At 37.6% G+C, this 21,524-nt stretch overlaps 2 protein-coding genes across 2 annotated transcripts in view; one reads left to right on the plus strand and one right to left on the minus strand.

The window, feature by feature from the left end:
* Positions 1-21,524, plus strand: part of MALRD1 (MAM and LDL receptor class A domain containing 1) — a 215,277-nt gene that overhangs the window by 170,651 nt on the left and 23,102 nt on the right. Inside the window, exon 35 of the mRNA XM_031614457.2 lies at positions 1,982-2,048. Coding sequence (XP_031470317.2) covers positions 1,982-2,048 — 67 coding nt within the window. The remainder of the gene's footprint in view (positions 1-1,981; positions 2,049-21,524) is intronic.
* LOC149917529 (uncharacterized) lies at positions 17,980-20,544 on the minus strand. The gene has a single exon (XM_090142923.1). It carries the CDS (start codon positions 19,913-19,915, stop codon positions 17,981-17,983), a length of 1,935 nt encoding a protein of 644 aa, XP_089999049.1. The 5' UTR covers positions 19,916-20,544; the 3' UTR covers position 17,980.

Below are 21,524 nucleotides of genomic sequence, written 5' to 3' on the forward strand. Positions count from 1 at the left end.
GTTTTATTTCTCTGTGATATGCTACTGAGACACTCAATTTTAGCCATTTGAATAGAAAGATCAGCGTTTCTGAGTTTCTGGAACAAAACTTGTCTGGGAATATTGTGTTCACTGCGTCTTTGCTAACATTAAAAGTTAACAATTTCACAATGCAGATAAAACATATACTTGAAAAATTTGATTGATAATACATTTTCAATGAAAAATATTTTCAATTTAAAGGAATATATTGAGAAATTATTGCAATGTAGAAAAATATAGAATCCAAACTAGAAATAATTTATTTCTATGTAAATCCTCCACTATTTTTTTCAGAGAGCAGATCCTTTAAGTGATTGTCTCTCCACTCTTCTTAAAACTGCAAGTGTATACATTGAATAGCACTATATTTCTGTATGTCCTCAAATGATTTTATGTGACATACACCAAAAGTTAAAGAAATATACCTAGTTTACTTTATTATCTTTGCTTTTCTAATGCATAAATATCATATGAAAACAGAAGAATATTCACAGCTGTGCTATGATTGTTATAGTATGTACACATTGTTACTATTAGTATTTGAGAATAATAAGTGAAAATAAAACTTGACAGTCATTCATCTAATAAGAAAAGGTATTTGCATCTTACTAGATATTATTTAAAATATAAGAGATTCATTTCTGATTTTTAGTTTTTCTCACAGTGCTGGAGTAAAACTAATCTTAAGTAAAATTAAATCTTTTAAATTGGAAATCCATGTGAAGGGGTGTCAAAAGCTGAAAACAGTGTATGTATGACTGATATATCTCTGTATTTAAATACTTTACTCTTTGCAAAACCAGTGTTGTTGGTTAATCTCAATAGGCAGCTCAGCCTCACACAGCTGCCCACTCATCTCCCACCACAGGACTGGGAAAAGAATAGGGCAGACAAAACAGGAAATTCATGGGTTGAAAAAAAATTAACAACAGTAATTAAATAAATGGACAGCTAAATATATCATAGAATCATAGAATGGATTGGAAGGGACCTCAAGGATCATCAAGCTCCAGTCCCCCTGCCACCAGCAGGGCCACCAACCTCCATTCCTAATACTAGACCAGGCTGCAAGTGAAATGAAAGCAAGAGTTGCAAAAGGAATCACTAACCATCAGCTGACTGATGCTCATCCAATCCCTGAGAAACAGCAACCCCTGGAAAACAGCCTCCCAGTTTTATTACTGAACATGACATTTATAGGGTATGGAACATCCCTGGTTAATTCAGGTCAGTTATCTTGACTGCTTTCCTTCCCAGTTTCTTGCCTGCTCCCATGCTCCTCACCTGGAGGGGCAGAGGATGAAACAGAAAGCCTTGATGTTGTGTAAACATTGTTCACCATCATTTAAAATTTCAGTATGTTATCAGCATGGATTTAGTCACTACTCTGAAGCATGGTACCATAAGAGTAGCTATGAAGAAAGCTAAATCCACATCCAGTAAATTCTATGACGCTGTGATTCTATGCGTTACAATTTTAGATATCGTGAATTAGAAAGTTGATGATACATGAGTAAGCATCTATTCTTTTGTCACCACTGCATTTAAGCTAACAAGAAAATAATAATAATGCCAATAACAAAGTAGATGTAAATACTATGAAAATATAAGTTCAAAGTTCTTGGCTCTTTTTATATTAATATTTTTGTTAAAATATCTAGTAATTGACAGAAGCTTCCTTTCTGAAGTCAGATATAACTCTCGATCTGAGACTATTAAAAGCCTGTTCAGTTGAAGCACTATGTCTCTTGAAGTGCAAGAGATGTCCATTGATTTCAGCGTATTTGTATTTGACACTTTTATCTCAAGACTAAAGGAAAAGTTTTCAGAAATACTGAGCACCCAAAATGTTAAATGTGAATATTCTGTCATTCTGAAAATCAGACAATGACAAATATAATAATTTTGAAAGTATGGAGAGTGTGGATTTGAATGATAATTTCTACTTTTTTGTTTGTAGTTTGTCCTGAAGAATACTGTAAAAATGGAGGAACCTGCATCATCAAAGATGATGTTCCTTTATGTCAGTAAGTTTCACTGGGGTTTGGGACTGTTGAAAGACAAGTCTGTCTACATTATTTTTTTTTGCATTTGCTGAGTAATACAGCATTGAAAAGGATATTATTTACTAGAGAGAATTTTCTGTACTTTCATCTATATGACATAGCCTGTTTGCCTGATACCTTACATTTTCTTTGTCTCATGTTTCACATCAACATTTAACAACACATGCTTCTATGAAAATTGATTCATGATATACAGCAAGCATTGCATGCCTCACATGAGGAGAACATATTCTCATCTTGCCTGAATTTGTGATGTATTCTTGTATAAAGGTTTTTTGGCATATATTTGCATATCATTGGAAAAAGTTTCCAAGCAAAGAGTAACACTTGTTGCATTTTTCAGTAAATACTTTTTATGTTAAAAAAAATGAATACAATCCTGCTGTGGAATATAAGAATCATTAGGAAGTGTCTAAAGATATCTGACAGTTTTCATTTTCACAGAGAATCACTCTGTTTCCTACTGGGAAATTACAGGGTACTTTTAAAGTGCAAAGTAAACAATGTTCTTTATCACGGTTTTGTCCTTCATGTACTTCAGTGAATCTTGCTAAAGAGTTTGCCAAATTACTAAAGAAGTGGCTGTATCTAAGTGAGGGTGTCTATCTTAGTCAGAACCTGACAAGTTTGTCTCTTAGTCTCCAAGTAACTCATTAATAAGCTGACAAAATTTCACTTACTGAAGAACCCATATCTTTCAAGAGATACGTATCCATTACTGGATGAAGAAATGTTATAAATAACAGCTGCAGCAAATACGGGCACTTTCATACATGATGCAGGCAGGGACATTCATATATGAGTACTTTCCACTTAGCGCTCAGAAAATATTGCATGCAGATTTCCCAAAGAATCTCCTACAGTATAGAATAGAGAATGACCTCTGCCTTAAGCTTGGAGTTTCATCAAGTTGGCTCTTTCAAAATTTCCTGGGAAATAGAAAGAGAGAAGGGGGGATAAAAACATGAGGGAGATTGCACATAAAATGCAAAGGATAGGCAGCAAAAAATAAAGGGATTGAGAATAGCCATAGAGTTAAAAAGATTAAATTATTGATCAATAAGAAAATTGCTTTTAGGGACAAGGCACTAGGGGAGTACTCAAGATTTTGGGGATAGAAGAGAATTATAAAAATTGAATTTATGTTAGGTCTTGCAAATGAAAAGAAACCAAATTAACAGATGGTTCTTTGTCCACAGGAAAAAAATATAGTTGAAATAGTAGATAGTAAATAGGGAACATGATATTAAACTCTGATCCAATATATGGATAATTGGACTGAAGGCACAGAGATGGCAATGATTTAAGTGATGAGCGTATGTAGTGCCAAGAGCTGTACGTGCTTGTGTTGGAGGAATAGATAATCTTTATTCAAGAATGCTTGAAAAATACTGCATGTTGCAGTGGTGGAAAGTTTTCTGAAAACTCTGCTTTTGGGGCATGTGATTGGAGAACAGAATAAAAATGTTTCTTACCAGACTGCATAATTTTAACTCTTATACCATCTGAACAAAATTAATGAGGTGTATTCACGTATAAAACATAGTGGAACTGACATACAATAAACTCATTATATTGCTTGTCATTCCTTTCTTTTTATACAAACACTTTCTGTGTAATATGCCAAATTTAGAGTAGTTACACTAATACAGAACTGAAAGAATAGTTTTGTTAATGCCTGAACTGTAAGAAGGCTTTAATTTTTAAGCAGAAAATGTAATTGCATTCCTTGCCCTGTAATTAAACAATCAAGTTATAACTTAAAAATACATCTTTATTAACAGTTTTTAAATACATATATATACTATTTAGCTAACTTAGCAGTGGAATTTCAAGGAGTCATTATACATAGATTTGCAGTCAGCTTTGTGGTTGTATGTATAATTGACCCGAAATACAGAAAATTAATTATTTGCTTGTGTGATAAAAGTGAAAGTGTTGCCTTTCACTTTTAAAATTTAGGGAAAAAAATGATTTTACAAGCTTATAATTGAATCAGATTTTGCTTAATCTCCTTAAAAAAGCTAGAGGCAATGTTGTCCCCTAGTTTTTATTTCTCATTCTTTAAATGAGCCCTTTATAGTAATCACAACGGGTTTGTTTTAAAGGGCAAGTAAAGTATTTTATTTTCAGTTAGCATAATCACAGCATTTTACAATAAATAATTACAGTAAAAGCATAGCTTTTCTGTAGTTGAGACATCTTTTTCAGAATCTGATTTTGTCTTAAATGTGCTAACTTCTGTTATGCAAAATACATTATTGAGAAGAAACGCTACATGGTGTATGCAACTTTAAGTGATGTCATAGTAGACTAGTTCAGTGCCTTTTCCAGTCAAGTATTATTTGTATCAGAGGATGGAAATTCCACATCTCTGTAAAATGTTTTCCACTGAGGAATGATTCTTTTTTTCTAAACATCTTTGCCTCTGGATATACTTTTATATGTGCTCTCTTTTTGGATTTTTGAGGGGAGAATCTGATAGCTGTGTTTAAGAAAATTTTAAGTGGGAAATTGTTTATCACATGGTATGCCATGAAAAAGGATATTCTTTCTTACCTTTCAGATTCAGTCTTACTAAATTTAAATACAGAATAGGAGACATTACGTGTTCTGAAACTCAGTGTTCTCATGCACTAAGATTACCTATCTAAACTTCATTTCAAGAATCAGCTCACAACCAGAGATCTCTCTCTGAGGTACCTGGAGTTTACAGGTTGGATATACCTGATGCAATGCACAGGGTTTCAATAAAGTTGTAAGTGATGTAGGGACTTCTGGAAAATGTTGAAAAGAGTTTTGAACTTTCCCACGGTACTGTGAGAGGTGCTTATAGGTCTGTGCTGAGGATGGCAGGAAAGGTGGGGATGGTGGAGAACTGTATTTGATAATCTATTATTCCATAAATTGGGTAGGAAAAACAGATACCATCTATTCTGTGCCAGCTACATCATGGTATACATCTTATGCAGTCTAACACGCAAAACTCCCTGATCTTACAATGCCCTCAAGCTATCTTTCAGGTTTGCAATTTTCCCTCTTATTCAATTAGGTTGAATTTAAGTCTCCAAGAATTACACTCTTTGTGCTGTTGCTAGGTGGCTAAGAGATTGCCTAAAAGCAGCAAATTCTACTAAATTAAGAACTTTTGAACTTCTCTTGCCAGCTTTTGCAGTGTTGACTGATCTGGAAAGCTCCATGCATTTTAATTTTAAGTACATGCAAACATAGAGGATTTTTCTCATTGCTTGGAACGTTCTTTTCATGTTCGCTGTTGCCCTAATCAGCTACTAGGCTGCATCTCTAAGAGGGAATGAGTAACTATGTGCTATTCCCACACAGACTTATTTATATCCTGCAGGGAAAGAGTATGTATTTATTAAAGCCAAAATAATTTTATTTACTTCTAGTCTGCAAGTCATGTTATCAATATACAGAAATATTCCTCTTCCAAACATATAGTTTGAATTGTGACATGTAAGTGAATTTTGAAATATTTTTTCAAGTATGTAATGCTTATATGGTTCATGCAATAATTGTAGTATTGATTTCAGCAGAGAATAAATCGGGAAAAAAAATCTAGGAATAAACGTCAGTCATCAAGCTAGGCTTTAGTATTCAGTACATTGTGGCAGGTTGACATTTGGATTGTTTTTAAATGGTGGAGGTGAGAAAAGTTTGGATTTAAATGTGTTATCTCTTTGTGGACAGGAAAATGAATTGGCCAGAACACATATTCTTTTATCATTGGAATATGTGCGCTTTTGCATCTACAGATTAAATAACATATAACACAAATCACATGCCAAATGTGTGGAAAGTCATGGAATGGCTACCAAGCCACTCTCAAGCAAGCTGTGCCTTAACTGCCTTCTGTGCAGGCATATGGCAGTCAGACAGGTAGTCCCTGAAGGAGCCCAAATTGGTTTCTCCATTTTTCCCTGACGGAGTAACTTGGAAGCTGTAAAAATTCCTTGGGTGGATTTCAGGTATCAACTGTGTATCAACCCATGCATTGCACACAGGCTAATCCTTGTGAAGTGTCTGTTGAAAAACACTGGAGCCAACCATAGATGATGATGGCTTCTTTTGTCTAATTGCTAGATAAGATTAAAGATTGCCTAAATTCTAACATGAAATAAATTTAAGCCCTGGGTCATTAACTTAATATGTTAAAAAGTATTTTTGCTTCTATGTGACTTCTTTTATTTTCGTTTAGAACATTTCCATTTTGTATTTTAATCCTTTTGCTGGTCTTCCTTCTTAACTGTTTTCTGCTACACCATTGAGCTTGTTGAGGAAAGCTGTGCAATATTTTTTAATTGCTGTTCAAATTGATTTTAAAAAATTGACTAGTGTTTTAAAATGAAGCTAACAAAAAGATGACTACTAATATCTAAATGGAGCATTTAGCATGCAGGTATGGCATGTCTGAGTTTCACTGATGCAACTATTCATGAGTAGTAGATGAATGAAATGTTTAAGCATTGCTACCTAGAGTTGAATATGCTAATTTTTGTTTTGTACGGAGCAAATTCTAATTTTTAAATGATTATTTCTACTCTAGTGGTTGCATTTTCAAATTTATGATACTCATATTACCAGCTGAATTGAAGTGGCTGTTTCTATTTTTATTGTAGTCTATAAGAAAAATAAAGTGCCAGTGGAAGTTTTTTAATCATCCATTGTTAAAAAGCTTTACAAAGGTGGAAAAAAAGCTTCTATTTAGGTTTTTTTTTTTTTCCTTTTTTAAATCTATTTTGTAAATTAATACCTTGTTAATATGGTATTAGGAATATGGAATAAGAATCCTATCTCCTAAAACTTGTTTAATATTTTAGTATATGAAAAATGTTGTGTTGACATCGTCATAGAAATGCACTGAGATTGTCTTCCCATCACTTTTTTTCCAGAATTGAAAGTAAGGTTGTTTGGCATAATGTTTTGAGTGGCACATCAACTATTATATTTGTATGTATATATATAAAAAAAAAAGATTGTGAAGATCTGAGTCAGCTTTTTATACACAGTCTATACACATTACCAGATCAATGTCACTAAGGTTGTAGTCTTGAAAAAGTCCTCAAGAAAACCTTTTTTGTGTAATCAACCAAGCTACTTTACAGTCTCTGAACTGCAGGCAAGCTGTGGCTGTACCTCACAGATTACTTGACAGTTTATCATTTTAGAATGTGTTCTTACAAATATGTCACATCTAACAAACATTCTTGCACAAGCTGTTTTTATCACATGCCTCAGCGCTGTCCCTCCTTGCCTGGATGTTACAGAGTTGTCAGGCTGATGTTCCTCAGAAAGCAGCTGCAAGCAGGATTTTTCTGATTGTTGCTCTGATCATATCTTTCCTTTTGCAACTCATTGCTCCCTCTTTTGCATCAAATGTAAATTACTATTCTGTTTTCAAAGCCTTCATATTTTTTCCAACTCCATCTATTATTTGTCATTTAGCAAATATGATTTAAACATATTTCAAACACTAGATGCTAATAAAGTATATAATATTGAGAGCAGAGCCTGTTCTGAGCACAAAAATAGCAAATTTTCTATATGCTAAAAAGATCTCTGCACCCTTGTAAAAGTTTAGATCACAACTTGGCATAATCCTTTATACTTACAGAAAGGAGGTATGTCTTTCAAAATAGCTTCATTACAAATGTACATGAAAGAAGGACTAAGCACAGGAATGAATTAGATATATGATTTGCCTATCGACCCTGAGAATCAAAACTTGGTACAATAACGTTGCCTCCCACATATGAGCTTCTTTTACAATTTTTTCATCTTCAGTCTCTTGCCTTTTTTTTTTTTTTTTTTTTTTTTTTGATAATCTATTCTGTTCCATTAGCATAAAGTCCTCACAACTAATATTGGCACACAAAAGCTAGAGCAAATATTGTGGTAAACTTTCTAGACCATCTTTATTTGAATATTTTGTCTTCTAACCATGGAGAATGTACAACATATAATTAAAAATAAAAATTACAGCAGAGAATCATAAAATTCTTTGTAAAGGCAGGCCAGTCTGCAACATGTAAAGCTCAGCTGATAACTTTTCAGATAGTAATCAGAAGGAAAGCTCTGCTTTCTTATGTTGGCTCAAGAAAGTAATTTATAGTTCATCGGGCCTCTAGAAAAAGAAGTCTTTGATAATGTCATGCGCTTTAAATACACTTGTTTGCAACTTTTTCTTTCAAATTGGAGTTGGGAGAAAAACAGCTTGCATTCACTGTGTAGGATTTTAGCAATTAATAATGTTTCTTAGGTAGACAGATTTAACCCTTATTCTGTAAATTATAATTTGCTTTGACTTTGCTTATATATGGGAATTATACTTATCTGGAGGATTGTTGCCTTTTACTCCTTTCAGTCTTCCCTGTGGACATGTAATGAAAATGAAAATACTCTCGCACAGATTCTCAACAGAAGGAATCTTTTTTTTTTCTTCCCTATAATAACAAATACTTTAAAGTGTTTTCTCAAAAAGTGAAATTTCAACAAAACATTCTGCAAAAATCTGTCTAGCCAAAAATGTCTTACAAAGTAATTTTGAGGTAAAATATCCCATTTATTCTAGTGAAAGTCTATGCAATATTTAGAAAGAAAGAATATTTATTTTCATTCATAGATTGTACTTTTTTGAGTTTTGCAGTTTTGGAATTCTTGTTTGTTTTAATTTTAAGGAAATATCCACTCAAATTTCCCTGACCTCAGGACACGTTTGGATTATCACTGTACAAACACATCAGAAATATATTTATATTACACAATGAAGGGAGTACATTCACATGAGAGTTATAATTTTTTGAACATCCAAGAATTAATTTTTCTTCATGAAAATAAACTGTGCCTTTATTTAAATGTATTTCCACTCAGTGTACCAAAACTGCCTCCCTTCTAATGTTACCAGAATACAGCAGTTGCCAAAAAACTCTTTCATCTGTGGCTTACATTCTGGTGACACACAGAAAAATTGTAAAACGCATTTTTTTTAGTGGTTACAAAAATTATTGGAGCTAAGTATTCAAAGTTGTGCCAGTATATGCATTCCTTATGACTACTTTGACTCTTCTGCAACAAGGAACCCACATGGAAACTTTTTTTTTCTCTATTGTTATTTTTAGGGCAGTTGAAGCAGCAGTTTTAGGCACAGATTCATGAAGTCTGGAATGAGGGGTGTCTGGACCTTTTTAAAAAAATGTAAGCAAAAATCTAAGGCCACAGACAAAAGTGCTTGAGCACATCCTTTCACTCTGCTTCTATGAGATTACAAAAACTAGTCTTGAGATTAAAGTACAGGTCTGGAAATGAGGAATTTGAAGTCCAGACTGTGCAGCACTCCTCCTATAAGTTTCTCCAAAGCACACAAACAGTTGCAAAGTCCTTGTCTTGCTTGCTTCAAGAGATTTGTGACCCAATACTACTTACCCACTATTGTAATTCATTGATTTTCTCTCTGCTACTTCCTTCTTCATCAGTAATGTGATTATAAGAGTGTTCCTCCAGCTTTTTTTGTCCTGTTTGTTTCAAGCTCTTCAAGAAAGGGACTCTCTAGAGTTCTGTTTGCCTTGATGAAAAAGGGGCCAGATATAGTGACAAATATAGAACCTACAGTAGTATTTTTTAAGTGCAGAAACAAGCATTAAGTCCCACATGCTGTTTGAGACTTCAGAGTATCCTGAGATCATCACTTTCATGGGGAAAAAAAAAAAAAAAAAGTTTTAAAATGTAGGACCACAATACAAGTTCTTGCAGAGCATTTATATTTTCTTTTATTACTATATTAAGAGTTGAAAATAGAATGAATAAATTGCACATTTTTGCTTTTTATGTTTTAATGTTATTGAAGCTTCTGGAAGACTAGTGTTGGAGAGAGGCAATGTCAGATACACAGCATATGAATAAACTCTGCTAGACTTAAGCAATGAAGTACTGTAGTTGAGTTAAGAATACTCAGTGAAGGTTATTTTCGTGCTTATAGCATCACAGAATATATACACGATTAAATTAGATATCTTTAGGCTAGATAGCGATCAGTATCTCTGCATCTTTAATTGCTTCTTGCTTGCTGTATGTAAATGTTGATTAATGTGTCCATTTCTGCTTTTTTAAGACTGACTGACTTAAAATCCTTGTAGAGAAATATCAGTGATATTAATAGAAGTTCCACAACTGGATCTAGGGCAGCACTTGGACCTTACATACTTGCTAGCAGTGAGCGTATCAACATTCCACTGTATTTTCTCAAGCAATCCATGGCTAAGACAGAAATTGATACAGATGTTAGCTCTCTAAACAATTCCGATATTTCCAGACAATTATCCTGAGCTTTCATCCAGTTCAGGCAAACCACAATTATATGCAGATGACATAGGATGGAGGAATTATTGGCCTTTCCATCCACGTTCATTTTGAAACCCTGTGTTTATGAAGAGTCATGAGAAAAATACTGCATTTGCTTAACTTCCTTTTGATTAACTAAGCTGGGGTTTAAGGGCCGGAGAAAAGCTTTCTTCCACTGAATGGTTACCACAAAATAAGCACATCTGTTATAACTTTAATAGTGTGGATCCAGTAATGCTTTCCTAATCACCACAGATATGACACACAGGATATTTCTCCAGCTCTTAGCTCTCAGTTACCAATGAAGTCACCACCCACAAAGTATTGTCTGTGCAAGTCAAAATTCTGGCAGCAGGCTCGAGAGCAAAAGCTCAAACCCAAACCATAAGAGAAATGTCAGCAAACAGTTTAACTTCCTTTTTGTTGGGTGCGTGACAGCAACAGGAAGACTGTTTGTATTGAATTCTCATGGAAAGTAAGATATCAAGGTTTATTTCTTGAGAAAGGAAAAAAAAAAAAAAAGAAAAATGTGTTGGAACAGTAGTGCAAAAGAACAGTAAGCTCTCAAGAAGAACAAATAATTGACATCAAAGATTGATAAAGTCATTTAAAGGTTTATACATGCAAACACTTTTTATATGAACACTGTTGATCTCATGTTAACCTCTTGATAAAAAACTGAATAATCTGAGATAATGGCAACATTTCAATGGTGAAATCAAAACCAAATAGAATGCAGCCTTAGTTTACTAAACTAAGTAGATCCTTCAGTTCTCATTCTACGAGTCATACAATTTTTACATATCTATGACAAATTTTGTTTCTACGCTTGTCAGGACATAGATCGCAGAGGCTTTGTATGTCTAGCTTCATTCTGGAACCTAAAAGAGTCTTATCGTTACAGGAAACTCCACAGTAATAATTGGATACATTCTTCAGCTGATGTAAAATATTCTTGTTCCCATCTTGAAGTGGAGAGTAAAACAAAACAAAAAAACAAACAAAAAAGCCAAACTTACACCAAAATTCTGTAAGTTAGGGAAGGATTTTGTTCATGTCTTACCAAAAGGACTTTGAAACCTGTTTATAAATAATTTAAGAATACTTGAAGATATTGCTTTAAAGAAATTTTAGGCACCATTTTTTCTTTCACTGTTGAATTTATTGCTAAACAGTTCTTGACAGATTTAAACTTTTAGGTGCAGATCTTCTGAACAGCAAAACTATTGCATGATGGTATTGAACTGTTCAAGCTACTTAAAGATAATATTTGACCACAGGTTTGTGGGTTTTTCTTCTTGATTTGAGGTCTATGACAAAGCCCACTCCTTCATTTTTGCATTGTGTTTAATTAACATTTGTCATTTTAGAATATCCAACAAATAATTTTTATAATCCTTCTGAAAGTGTCTCCCAGTTTTAAAAAAATCATGTTCTTCAAGACTCTAAACAAAGATGATTTGGTATTATTCTTTATTGTTGTCTTTATATATTGATATTGAGGTTCCTTCAGATCCAACTTTTTTTTTCTCAAGTAATACGTCAAGTTTCTCTTCTGTGAAACTGGTGACGCAACCATTACTTTTCATTTGTATTTAGAACAGCTTGATATTTTATGGATTTTTTTTTGTTTGTTTGTAATTTTGCTTTGTATCCTCACTTGGTAAAGTCCCTTGTAGAAGTATTGTGCAAACTAGTTTTGTGATCCTTAATATCTGTCCAAAATACAAACTAATGGGAAAGATATTTTTTCATTGAAATTTCAAACCAAATCAAGTAGAGAGGCTTAGAAAATACTATAACCTGTAGTTTGTTATGAGTTGATAGCACTGTAACTCTTCCACCTTCAGAAATCCTATCTGCTCCACTGTTTGTGATTATATCCCCATCTAACTGCTGACCTTTAAAGTCTTTGAACGTAAAAGTGGATTATCAACATTCCTTTCTCACTTGGATATTTGAGCAAAAGATCCTGAATTTAATTCCTTGTAATGGAAGTCTGCCAGAGCTTTAGCAGTTTAAAGGAGAAAACTTGTATGTCTATAAAGTATTGCAAATATATTTATGAATCAAACATGGAAAATTGCTGCACAGAAACCCAAAATAGTATTCGTCCCTTAAAATTCTTATTTATTGTAAACAATTAAGAAACAAATAACGAATCTATTTTAATAGAAGTTAGACTAGAGTTCAATTTTTAGCTTTCTATCCAGTCCAGATATTTTAGAGTTAAATAAAAGGTGTAGAAAGACTGATCACATGCAAGTCTGGGTCAAAATCTGCTCTGATCTATTCCAAATAACTTTTGAATTCAAATGGAAATAATTAACTGTCCTACAAGTCAGTTAACTTAACCTTTCAGCAGATCGGCCTGAGTTGAGAACTGAGTCCTCCATATCCATCTTTCTCGATTAAGCTAAGGTAAGATGAGGAATTTGGAAGGAGATTCAGGGTCAGGAAGTGTAGGAGTGAAATCTGTCTTGAGGGGATATGTAGGAGTGTTTCTAAACTGGCAGAACTCCTAGTGGTCTGAAAACATTTGTAAGACCTTTAACTAAAAGAGGAATATGTTTTGTTAATAACTGAAATAAAGCATATGTGATAAAGGTGGAGGTATGCAGTCTGATGAACTGAAAATTAAATTGAAGGTAGCGCATTATTGACTATGAGCAGAGAGGTGTAAATACTGATGATGCTTTGTTTTCTTACCATGTAAGAGAGAAGTTTAAAAAACAAAACAAACAAAAAAAAAAAAGGAATTGTTTTTCCTATCCACTTCTGGGATGAGTCTGACTACAAGATTTTTAACATTACTAATTCACAGTAAGAGTGAGATGATGGGAGGGAAGGAAGGAAAGGAGAAGGGAGGAAGAAGGGTAATCACCAAAGTCCTGGGAACTGGCTGACCATGCCACCGTGTACACTGTCACTTCCTGTGTTAAAATTGTGTTTGCACGTAGCAGAAACTTGTGCCTATGAGAAGATTCAGCTGTAGAACAAGGCCGCTGTCTGTGACTTATAATACATAACCTGTGAGCCATCCTTTATTCTTGTCAGACGCAGTGACTTATGTAAAAAATAATGTCTATTAAGACTGTTACAGGGACATGCAAGTCTTAAGGGACATTGGACACTATAGACAGAATAGAGAAATCCTATTTTTTAAAATTTTTCATCCTTTACCCCAAGAAAACAAGATTAATGTGTCCACCCTGCTATTCCCTTTGTACACAATTATTTGTGTACAATATTTGTGTACCCAAATGAATATATAGTCTGTAAGCCAGTTTTGGCCAATCTTGATGGAGAAAGTAAAAATGTCAAAGATGTGATATCCCCACAATTTTTGCAAAAATAACTGTCATTTTCTTTGGGGCACCACACTAACTCTTGTCCAGTGCTGTGAGCTTTTATGAGGGAGCTGCAGAGAAGATCTGCAAGAAATAGGGTGTAGATGAAGGAAAGCATAAAGATGTGGTGAGAAAAGTGATATTATTATCTGAATTGATATAAACTCATAGGAAACCAGGCATTATTAGATCTGTCTCTTTATCAAATGTTCTCATAATCAGTGCTATATACAATGTAATGGACTTCCATGTCAGGTGCCATTCTGTCAGACTGCCTCTCTGCTGCCATCTGTCACACGCAACAACATGTAACAGAATATTGATGGGAAGGCTCCACCTCTACTGCCATACCACCAATATCCACCTCTGATGTCATGAGATAACACAATGAAATAGGAGGTATTACTTGTAAAGCAGCCCTCATAGGGAGAATCCAGTGTAACTAGTGGTTACAGAGTAGACACAAAAAGGGTTCAATCACTTCTGTTCCCTTACCAATTTGTCCTCACATATGTGACCTTTTATCTCTGTTGCAGTTAACCTTGACTCTTTATGAATGATCAGAAGCGCTAGTTTTTCTCCTCTGGTCTCAGAGAAGTCATTTGTCAGTTTTGAGGCCTCATCTCTCTGTTTCCTTACAGTAGTTTCTGCACAAACTGCAGGATAGCAGCTTTGTGCAGTTCTTCCCTATCCAGCCAAGCCCCCCTCAGTCTTTCCCAGGAAAAGAACTTACTGATTCCTTCAGATGGCTCAACTAAACCTAATCAGGCTGATTAAAGGAATTTAAGATAGAAATGAAAAGAATCTACCTATATTTACTTTTGGAAAGAAACAGGCTAAGATTCTCAAGCACTCAGTATGAAAATCGAGTATCACAGACCCTGTGATAAAATCAAAAGAATGGTCAACATGCCAATCTTGCGTTAGCCTATTTCTATATTCACAGTTTTGTAGATATACTTAGTGCTGGATTGAGGCTCCAGTCTCCTTATATACATGGAATTACTGTCTGCACTCCCCCAGCATCAAGTTTCCTTGTGGTACACATTGAACATCCCCATTTTCCTGCATTACCCACCAAGTAGATCCAGGTCCCTGGGCAAAAACAGTACCGCGGAGAGGTCTGCCCTTTCCAGAAGCTGGAAGAACCCAAACTGCTTTTCCCAACATGCTCTTTACGTGTACAACAGGGACCTTATCTCCCTCTACGGTATGTAGAGAGCTGGATTGGGTAGGACCATCACGATTGATAGATCCTCTGGTATTGACTAACCAGGTGGCTTCTGCCAAATGCTTCTCCCAGTGCTTAAATGTTCCGCCACCCATTGCTTTCAGCATTGTTTTTAACAACCCATTGTATCGTTCGATTTTACCAGAAGCTGGTGCATGATAGGGAATATGGTAAATCCACTCAATGCCATGATCTTTGGCCCAAGTATTTACAAGAGAATTTTTGAAATGAGTCCCATTATCTGACTCAATTCTTTCTGGGGTGCCATGTCGCCAAAGGACTTGTTTCTCAAGACCTAATATGGTGTTTCGGGCGGTAGCATGGGGTACTGCATATGTTTCAAGCCACCCAGTGGTCGCCTCTACCATGGTAAGCACATAACACTTACCACTGCGGGATCGTGGCAAGGTGATATAATCAACCTGCCATGCCTCCCCATATTTATACTTTTGCCATCGCCCTTCCTCCCAGAGTGGTTTCATCTTCTTGGCTTGTTTGATTATAGCACATGTTTCACAGTCATGAATAACCTGTGCAATAGCATCCACAGTTAAGTCCACCCCTCGGTCTCTAGCCCACTTATATGTTGCATCTCTCCCCTGATGGCCCGAGGTCTCATGAGCCCACCGAGCTAGAAATAATTCACCCTTGTTCTGCCAGTCCAGGTCTATCTGAGCCACCTCAATTTTGGCAGCTCGGTCCACCTGATGGTTATTTTGCTGTTCTTCAGTAGCCCGTCTTTTGGGCACATGAGCATCTACATGGCGCACCTTCACGACCATATTCTTTGTTCGGGCAGCAATATCTTTCCACAGTTCAGCAGCCCAAATAGGTTTACCCCTTCTTTGCCAGTTATTTTGCTCCCACTGCTGTAACCACCCCCACAAAGCATTCGCCACCATCCACGAGTCAGTGTAAAGATAAAGCATTGGCCACCTCTCCCGTTCAGCCACATCCAAGGCCAGTTGGACAGCCTTTACCTCTGCAAATTGGCTTGATTCTCCTTTCCCTTCAGTGGCCTCTGCAACTTGTCGTGTGGGGCTCCACACAGCAGATTTCCATCTGCGATGCTTTCCCACAATACGACAGGATCCATCAGTGAACAGGGCATACTTTCTTTCATTTTCTGGTAATTCGTTGTATGGTGGGGCCTCTTTAGCTCGTGATACTTCTTCTGCTGGTGTTCCAAACTTTTTACCTTCAGGCCAGTCCATGATGACCTCTAGGATTCCTGGACGGCTGAGGTTCCCCATCCGCGCTCTTTGCGTAATCAACGCAATCCACTTACTCCAAGTGGCATCAGTTGCGTGATGGGTAGGGGGAACCTTTCCTTTAAACATCCAGTTCAACACTGGTAGTCGAGGTGCCAGAAGGAGCTGTGTTTCAGTACCGACCACTTCAGAAGCAGCCCGAACCCCCTCATACGCAGCTAAGATCTCCTTTTCAGTTGGAGTGTAGCCCTCTTCCGACCCCTTGTAGGCCCGACTCCAGAATCCCAGGGGTCGGCCTCGGGTCTCTCCTGAGGCTCTCTGCCACAAACTCCAAGTGGGACCTTTCTCTCCAGCAGCAGTGTAGAGGATGTTCTTTATATCCTGCCCTGTCCGTACTGGCCCTAAGGCCACGGCACGGGCTATCTCCTGTTTAATCTGTTCAAAAGCCTGCTGCTGCTCAGGGCCCCATGTAAACTCATTCTTCATTCGCGTCACATGATAAAGGGGGCTTACAATGAAGCTATAGTTTGGAACATGCATTCTCCAAAAGCCCACTACACCCAAAAAAGATTGTGTCTCTTTCTTACTAGTGGGTGGAGACATAGCGGTGATTTTGTTGATCACATCTGTCGGGATGTGACGACGGCCATCTTGCCACTTTATACCTAGGAACTGAATCTCCTGAGCAGGTCCTTTCACTTTGCTCCGCTTAACAGCAAAACCAGCACGCAGAAGAATCTGGATTATTCGCTCTCCTTTTGTGAAGACTTCTTCTGCTGTATCACCCCACACAACGATATCATCAATGTACTGCAAGTGCTCAGGGGCACTGCCCTGTTCTAATGCAGTTTGGATCAACCCGTGGCAAATGGTTGGGCTGTGTTTCCACCCCTGGGGCAAACGGTTCCAAGTATACTGAACACCCCTCCAGGTGAAAGCGAACTGTGGCCTACATTCTTTGGCCAAAGGAATGGAGAAAAAGGCATTAGCAATGTCAATGGTGGCATACCATTTGGCTGCTTTTGATTCCAGTTCATACTGGAGTTCTAACATGTCCGGCACAGCAGCACTCAGTGGGGGTGTGACCTCATTCAGGCCACGATAGTCCACCGTCAGCCTCCATTCTCCGCTGGCTTTACGCACTGGCCATATGGGGCTGTTAAAAGGCGAGTGAGTTTTGCTGATCACTCCCTGACTCTCTAGTTGACGAATCAACTTATGAATGGGGAGCAAGGAATCCCTGTTGGTGCGGTACTGCCGTCTGTGCACCGTTTTTGTAGCAATTGGTACCTGTTGCTCTTTTACCTGTAGCAACCCCACAACAGACGGATCTTCTGACAGGCCAGGCAAAACAGACAGCTGCTTAATGTTGTTTGTGTCTATAGCAGCTATTCCAAAGGCCCATCGATACCCCTTAGGATCCTTGAAATGCCCCCTTCTGAGGTAATCAATACCAAGTATACATGGAGCCCCTGGACCAGTCACAATAGGGTGCTTTTGCCAGTTCCTACCAGTGAGGCTTATCTCGGCCTCCAACACAGTCAATTCTTGAGAGCCCCCAGTCACTCCAGAAATATGGATTGATTCTGTCCCTTCATAAGTCGAGGGCATCAGAGTGCACTGTGCACCGGTATCCACCAATGCCTTATATTTCAGTGGTTCTGATGTGCCAGGCCATCGGATCCACACAGTCCAATAAACTCTATTATCCCTTTCCCCCCCCTGACTGAGGGCAGGGCCCCTCTATTCATTACCTGTGGTAACCGGAGCAACTGCACTGGCAGTTGATCTGCTTTGTAATTCTCTCACCCGTGCTCGTAGTACATGAGTAGCTTGGTCGTGCCACTTCCTCATGTCTTCTCCATGGTCACGTAAGTAACGCCACAAGGCAAGTCGCGATGTAGGATTCCTTCCTGGAGCTGGAGAGCGTTTGCCTCTAACAGCTGAGATTTTTGATTTTGCACCTGAGAAGGAGGGTTCATCGTCTTTAGTTAGTTCGATCCGTATTAGTTTCATCAGCTCCTTCAGTAGACTCTTTTGACTATTCTGATCTTCATCAAGCGTTTCTGATACTTCTACAGGTTTGTCACGATTCATCAGTGAAGACATTTGCTCTCGCATTTCATTCAGTTGCTCCGTCATTTGTGAGATGGCGGCGATGGCGGCGCGAGTTGGGGGTAGCTGTTGTTCATAGCTTTGGAGCATAAGAATCAATTCATAAACTAAGGGGCTTCTCTGTTGGTCCTGGTATCTGTCCGAGGCTGCCAATAGTGCAGAGGCGTATCTGGCTGGTGCTGTTGATGTGAGTTGCTGCCACATTTCACGCGTTGTTCTCACTCTCTCAGGGTCATGGCCTTGTGGGTCGTTAAAAACACAGTTAGGATCATACAACATTTCCACCACGGCTATTTCCCTCAAATACTGGATACCCTGTTCAACTGTATCCCATCTTTTCGTCACAGGCTTCAAGCCACTTTTGAAGGGGTACCTTTCCTTCACGGCTGTTAATACTCGTTCCCAGAGGGAGGCAGCCCCATCCAGACATCGACTAATTCCTCTGTCAATAGCTGGATCTCTGGCAATGGCTCCTAACTGGCGAGCTTCGTTACCATCTAGAGACAAGCTACTGGCCCCATCGTCCCAACAGCGAACTAACCAGGAAACGATAGCTTCATTTGGGCGCCGTATAAATTCCTTTCTTGAGCCTTGGATTTCAGTCATCTTCAGAGGCCGACGAGTAGTAATAGAAACTTCCTCTTCATCACTCTCTTCTGCATGTCTCTTAGTTTTTCCTTTTGCCTTTCTTGATGTTGGTGGTTTCGAGGAGGGCCCCTCACCTGGATCTTCCTCCACCTCCTCCTCCTCCTCTTCTTCTTTTTTCCGTTCTAGACGCGAGGACACTCGTTTCCATTTCTTGCCCTCCACAGGGGCAACTGATATTGTTACTGGTGTCTCCTGTAATTGATCAGATTTGACTTTCCCTTTGGCTTGAACCTCAGCTCGGAAACTCTCTCTCTCCAAAACAGTATTATATATGGCACGGTAAGCACAAGCCAAACCCCAAATAAGTTGTACCTCCTTAGATTTACCTGAGCCGCACTGCCCCTGTTCCAAATACTGGCTAAGTTTCTGGGGATCCCACAGGTGCTCAAGAGTGAAATCCCATGACATTGCGGGTCCCCATGCTTCTAAGATTTTTCCTAAACCTCTCCATATTCCCTGCCAGTCAGCATTCTCTGGTTCTGGAGGAGACTCCTTCTGCTTACTATTCCTGTATTGGAATACATTCAGGGAGAGTGATATGAACAGGACTGTTACGACCACAAGCATGAGAGTTAACTCAGCATTGGAAAAGCGTCTGATAAACCAAAAGGAAAACCTGGAAACTGGTTTGAACATCGTGTGGTTTGTAAAATTAGCTATTCCATCTGGGATGTAGTTGCTTGTGAAATTAGCCATTCCATCCGGGATGCAAGTGTCAAAATTCGTATTAAACATTGCATATAGGTACCAAGATAGGTACCATACAGGCGTCTCCGTCAGTGCCCATATGTAGTTATATATGTACACAAGTCCACAACAAGTAATGATGACATTGATGATTCGCCAGTAGGTCGCGAGAAACACCATAGCTTTTAATCCCTTACTCAGCGCTCCCACGAAAAAGAGTGGGTTCATCGCTGGTTTCTGCTCAAAAAGGGTTAATGAATTGAAACTAACAAGAGGGGGGGGGGGAAAGGAAAAAAAGGCACTACCCAGACTAAGCAGTGCTCAAAGTTTACAAATATCCCAGAATACTGGCAGTACGCCTGGCCTTTCAAGGTCAAGTTTCCCAGCACAAAACCTGAACTACTGATAATGCTCCCTAACGAAGCTCTCTAAGAGCAGAGAGCGAGATTCGTTCTAAGAGCCAAAAAGCAAAAACCAAAAACAAAAGGCAGCTATGTCCGCATTCTCCACCAAAATCTGTCACGGAATTAACTGGATCAGTTTATGCCCGTGACAGGGGGCAGTATGCCCCTGCCCTCCCCACCCCCCACCTGGGCCCACAAAATGGGAAGGAAGGGGGAAAAGGAAAGAAACAGCGGCAACAATCTATGGAGGTAAACTTATTTTACTAACTATGATATCGGAATACAAAATAATACAATATAATACAATCTAATTGAAATTGAGACTAATGAATGAAATAGGATATGAGAGAGAGTTCCCGAGACCGAGTCAAACCTGAAAAAGCTTGGAACGGCTAGGAAAGCACCCTCCAGCACCCACTGCCAGGCAGTAAGAGACCGCCCCCCCCCGGAAGGGTCAGATCCCGTGACTTCCGCAATGTATAGGGATAGGTACGTGGAGTTAGAATATTAACACTTCCAGTACATGATGTTTTGATGTTGAATACTGAAAGTCAAATAAGCAAAAACCAAAACCATGACATCACACCACATCTTCTGGGATTTAGTAGTCCAGATCTTGATGTAACTTCATCACCATCAGTTCTGAAGATTTACTTGAGACCTCAATATGACTAAGAAACTTGGAGGGTGAAAAGAGATACCATAGACTTCTGATCTCTAAAGTCATGAGTATGAAGAAAAAGGATGTAAAAAGTGGTCCGGTCTGCTGTGTAAAACAGATCATCAAGTAGATCATGAAAAAGAAAAATGACATAACATTCAGAAGAACTGCTATCAGAAAATCTTTCTAGTAAGAAAATCTACAAAATAAATAATAAATAAATCTACCAGAAAACATCAATGTTTAATCTCTTTCAAAGGATAGAAAACTGTCATGTTCAAATAAGTTCAGTCTCTTTTTATGCACAATATATACGGTGGCTTACTCAGGTCATATTTAAGGATACATTTTCAAATATATAATGTTTGGTTATAATATAATATGAATTAATTTACAATAAATGTTAAAAAAAAGTGTGCATTAATAAGACACATTTCTAACTGATATTTTTGTAAAATTAAGATATCATTTTTTATTTTCAGTTATTAAGATCAAAGGCAAGGCATTGTATCATATTTGATACAGAGTAGGAAAAAAAAAGTCATCTGCTAGAACTATAGAGAAATAATTCGCACTTTTTATTTCAAATAGATTTTAAAAATAGCAGTCAGAAAAAAAAAAAAAAGTGGATTAATGAACTCAGTTGTTGAGTTTATATAAAAGATTTCATCCTGAGCCTTACTGCACTGACACCATATATTCACAAAATGTAAATCTGTCTCTTATTAATATGGAATGTTTGTCATGGCTCACTTCCACATTTTCTCAACAG

This window comes from Phasianus colchicus, chromosome 6, assembly GCF_987193195.1.
Source record: "Phasianus colchicus chromosome 6, bPhaCol1.hap1.1, whole genome shotgun sequence".
In the NCBI taxonomy this organism is placed as follows: Eukaryota; Metazoa; Chordata; class Aves; order Galliformes; family Phasianidae; genus Phasianus; species Phasianus colchicus.

What these genes read in the sequence shown, in the direction of transcription:
- LOC149917529 (XM_090142923.1), bottom strand. Translation starts at nt 19,915, where the DNA reads ATGAACCCACTCTTTTTCGTGGGAGCGCTGAGTAAGGGATTAAAAGCT.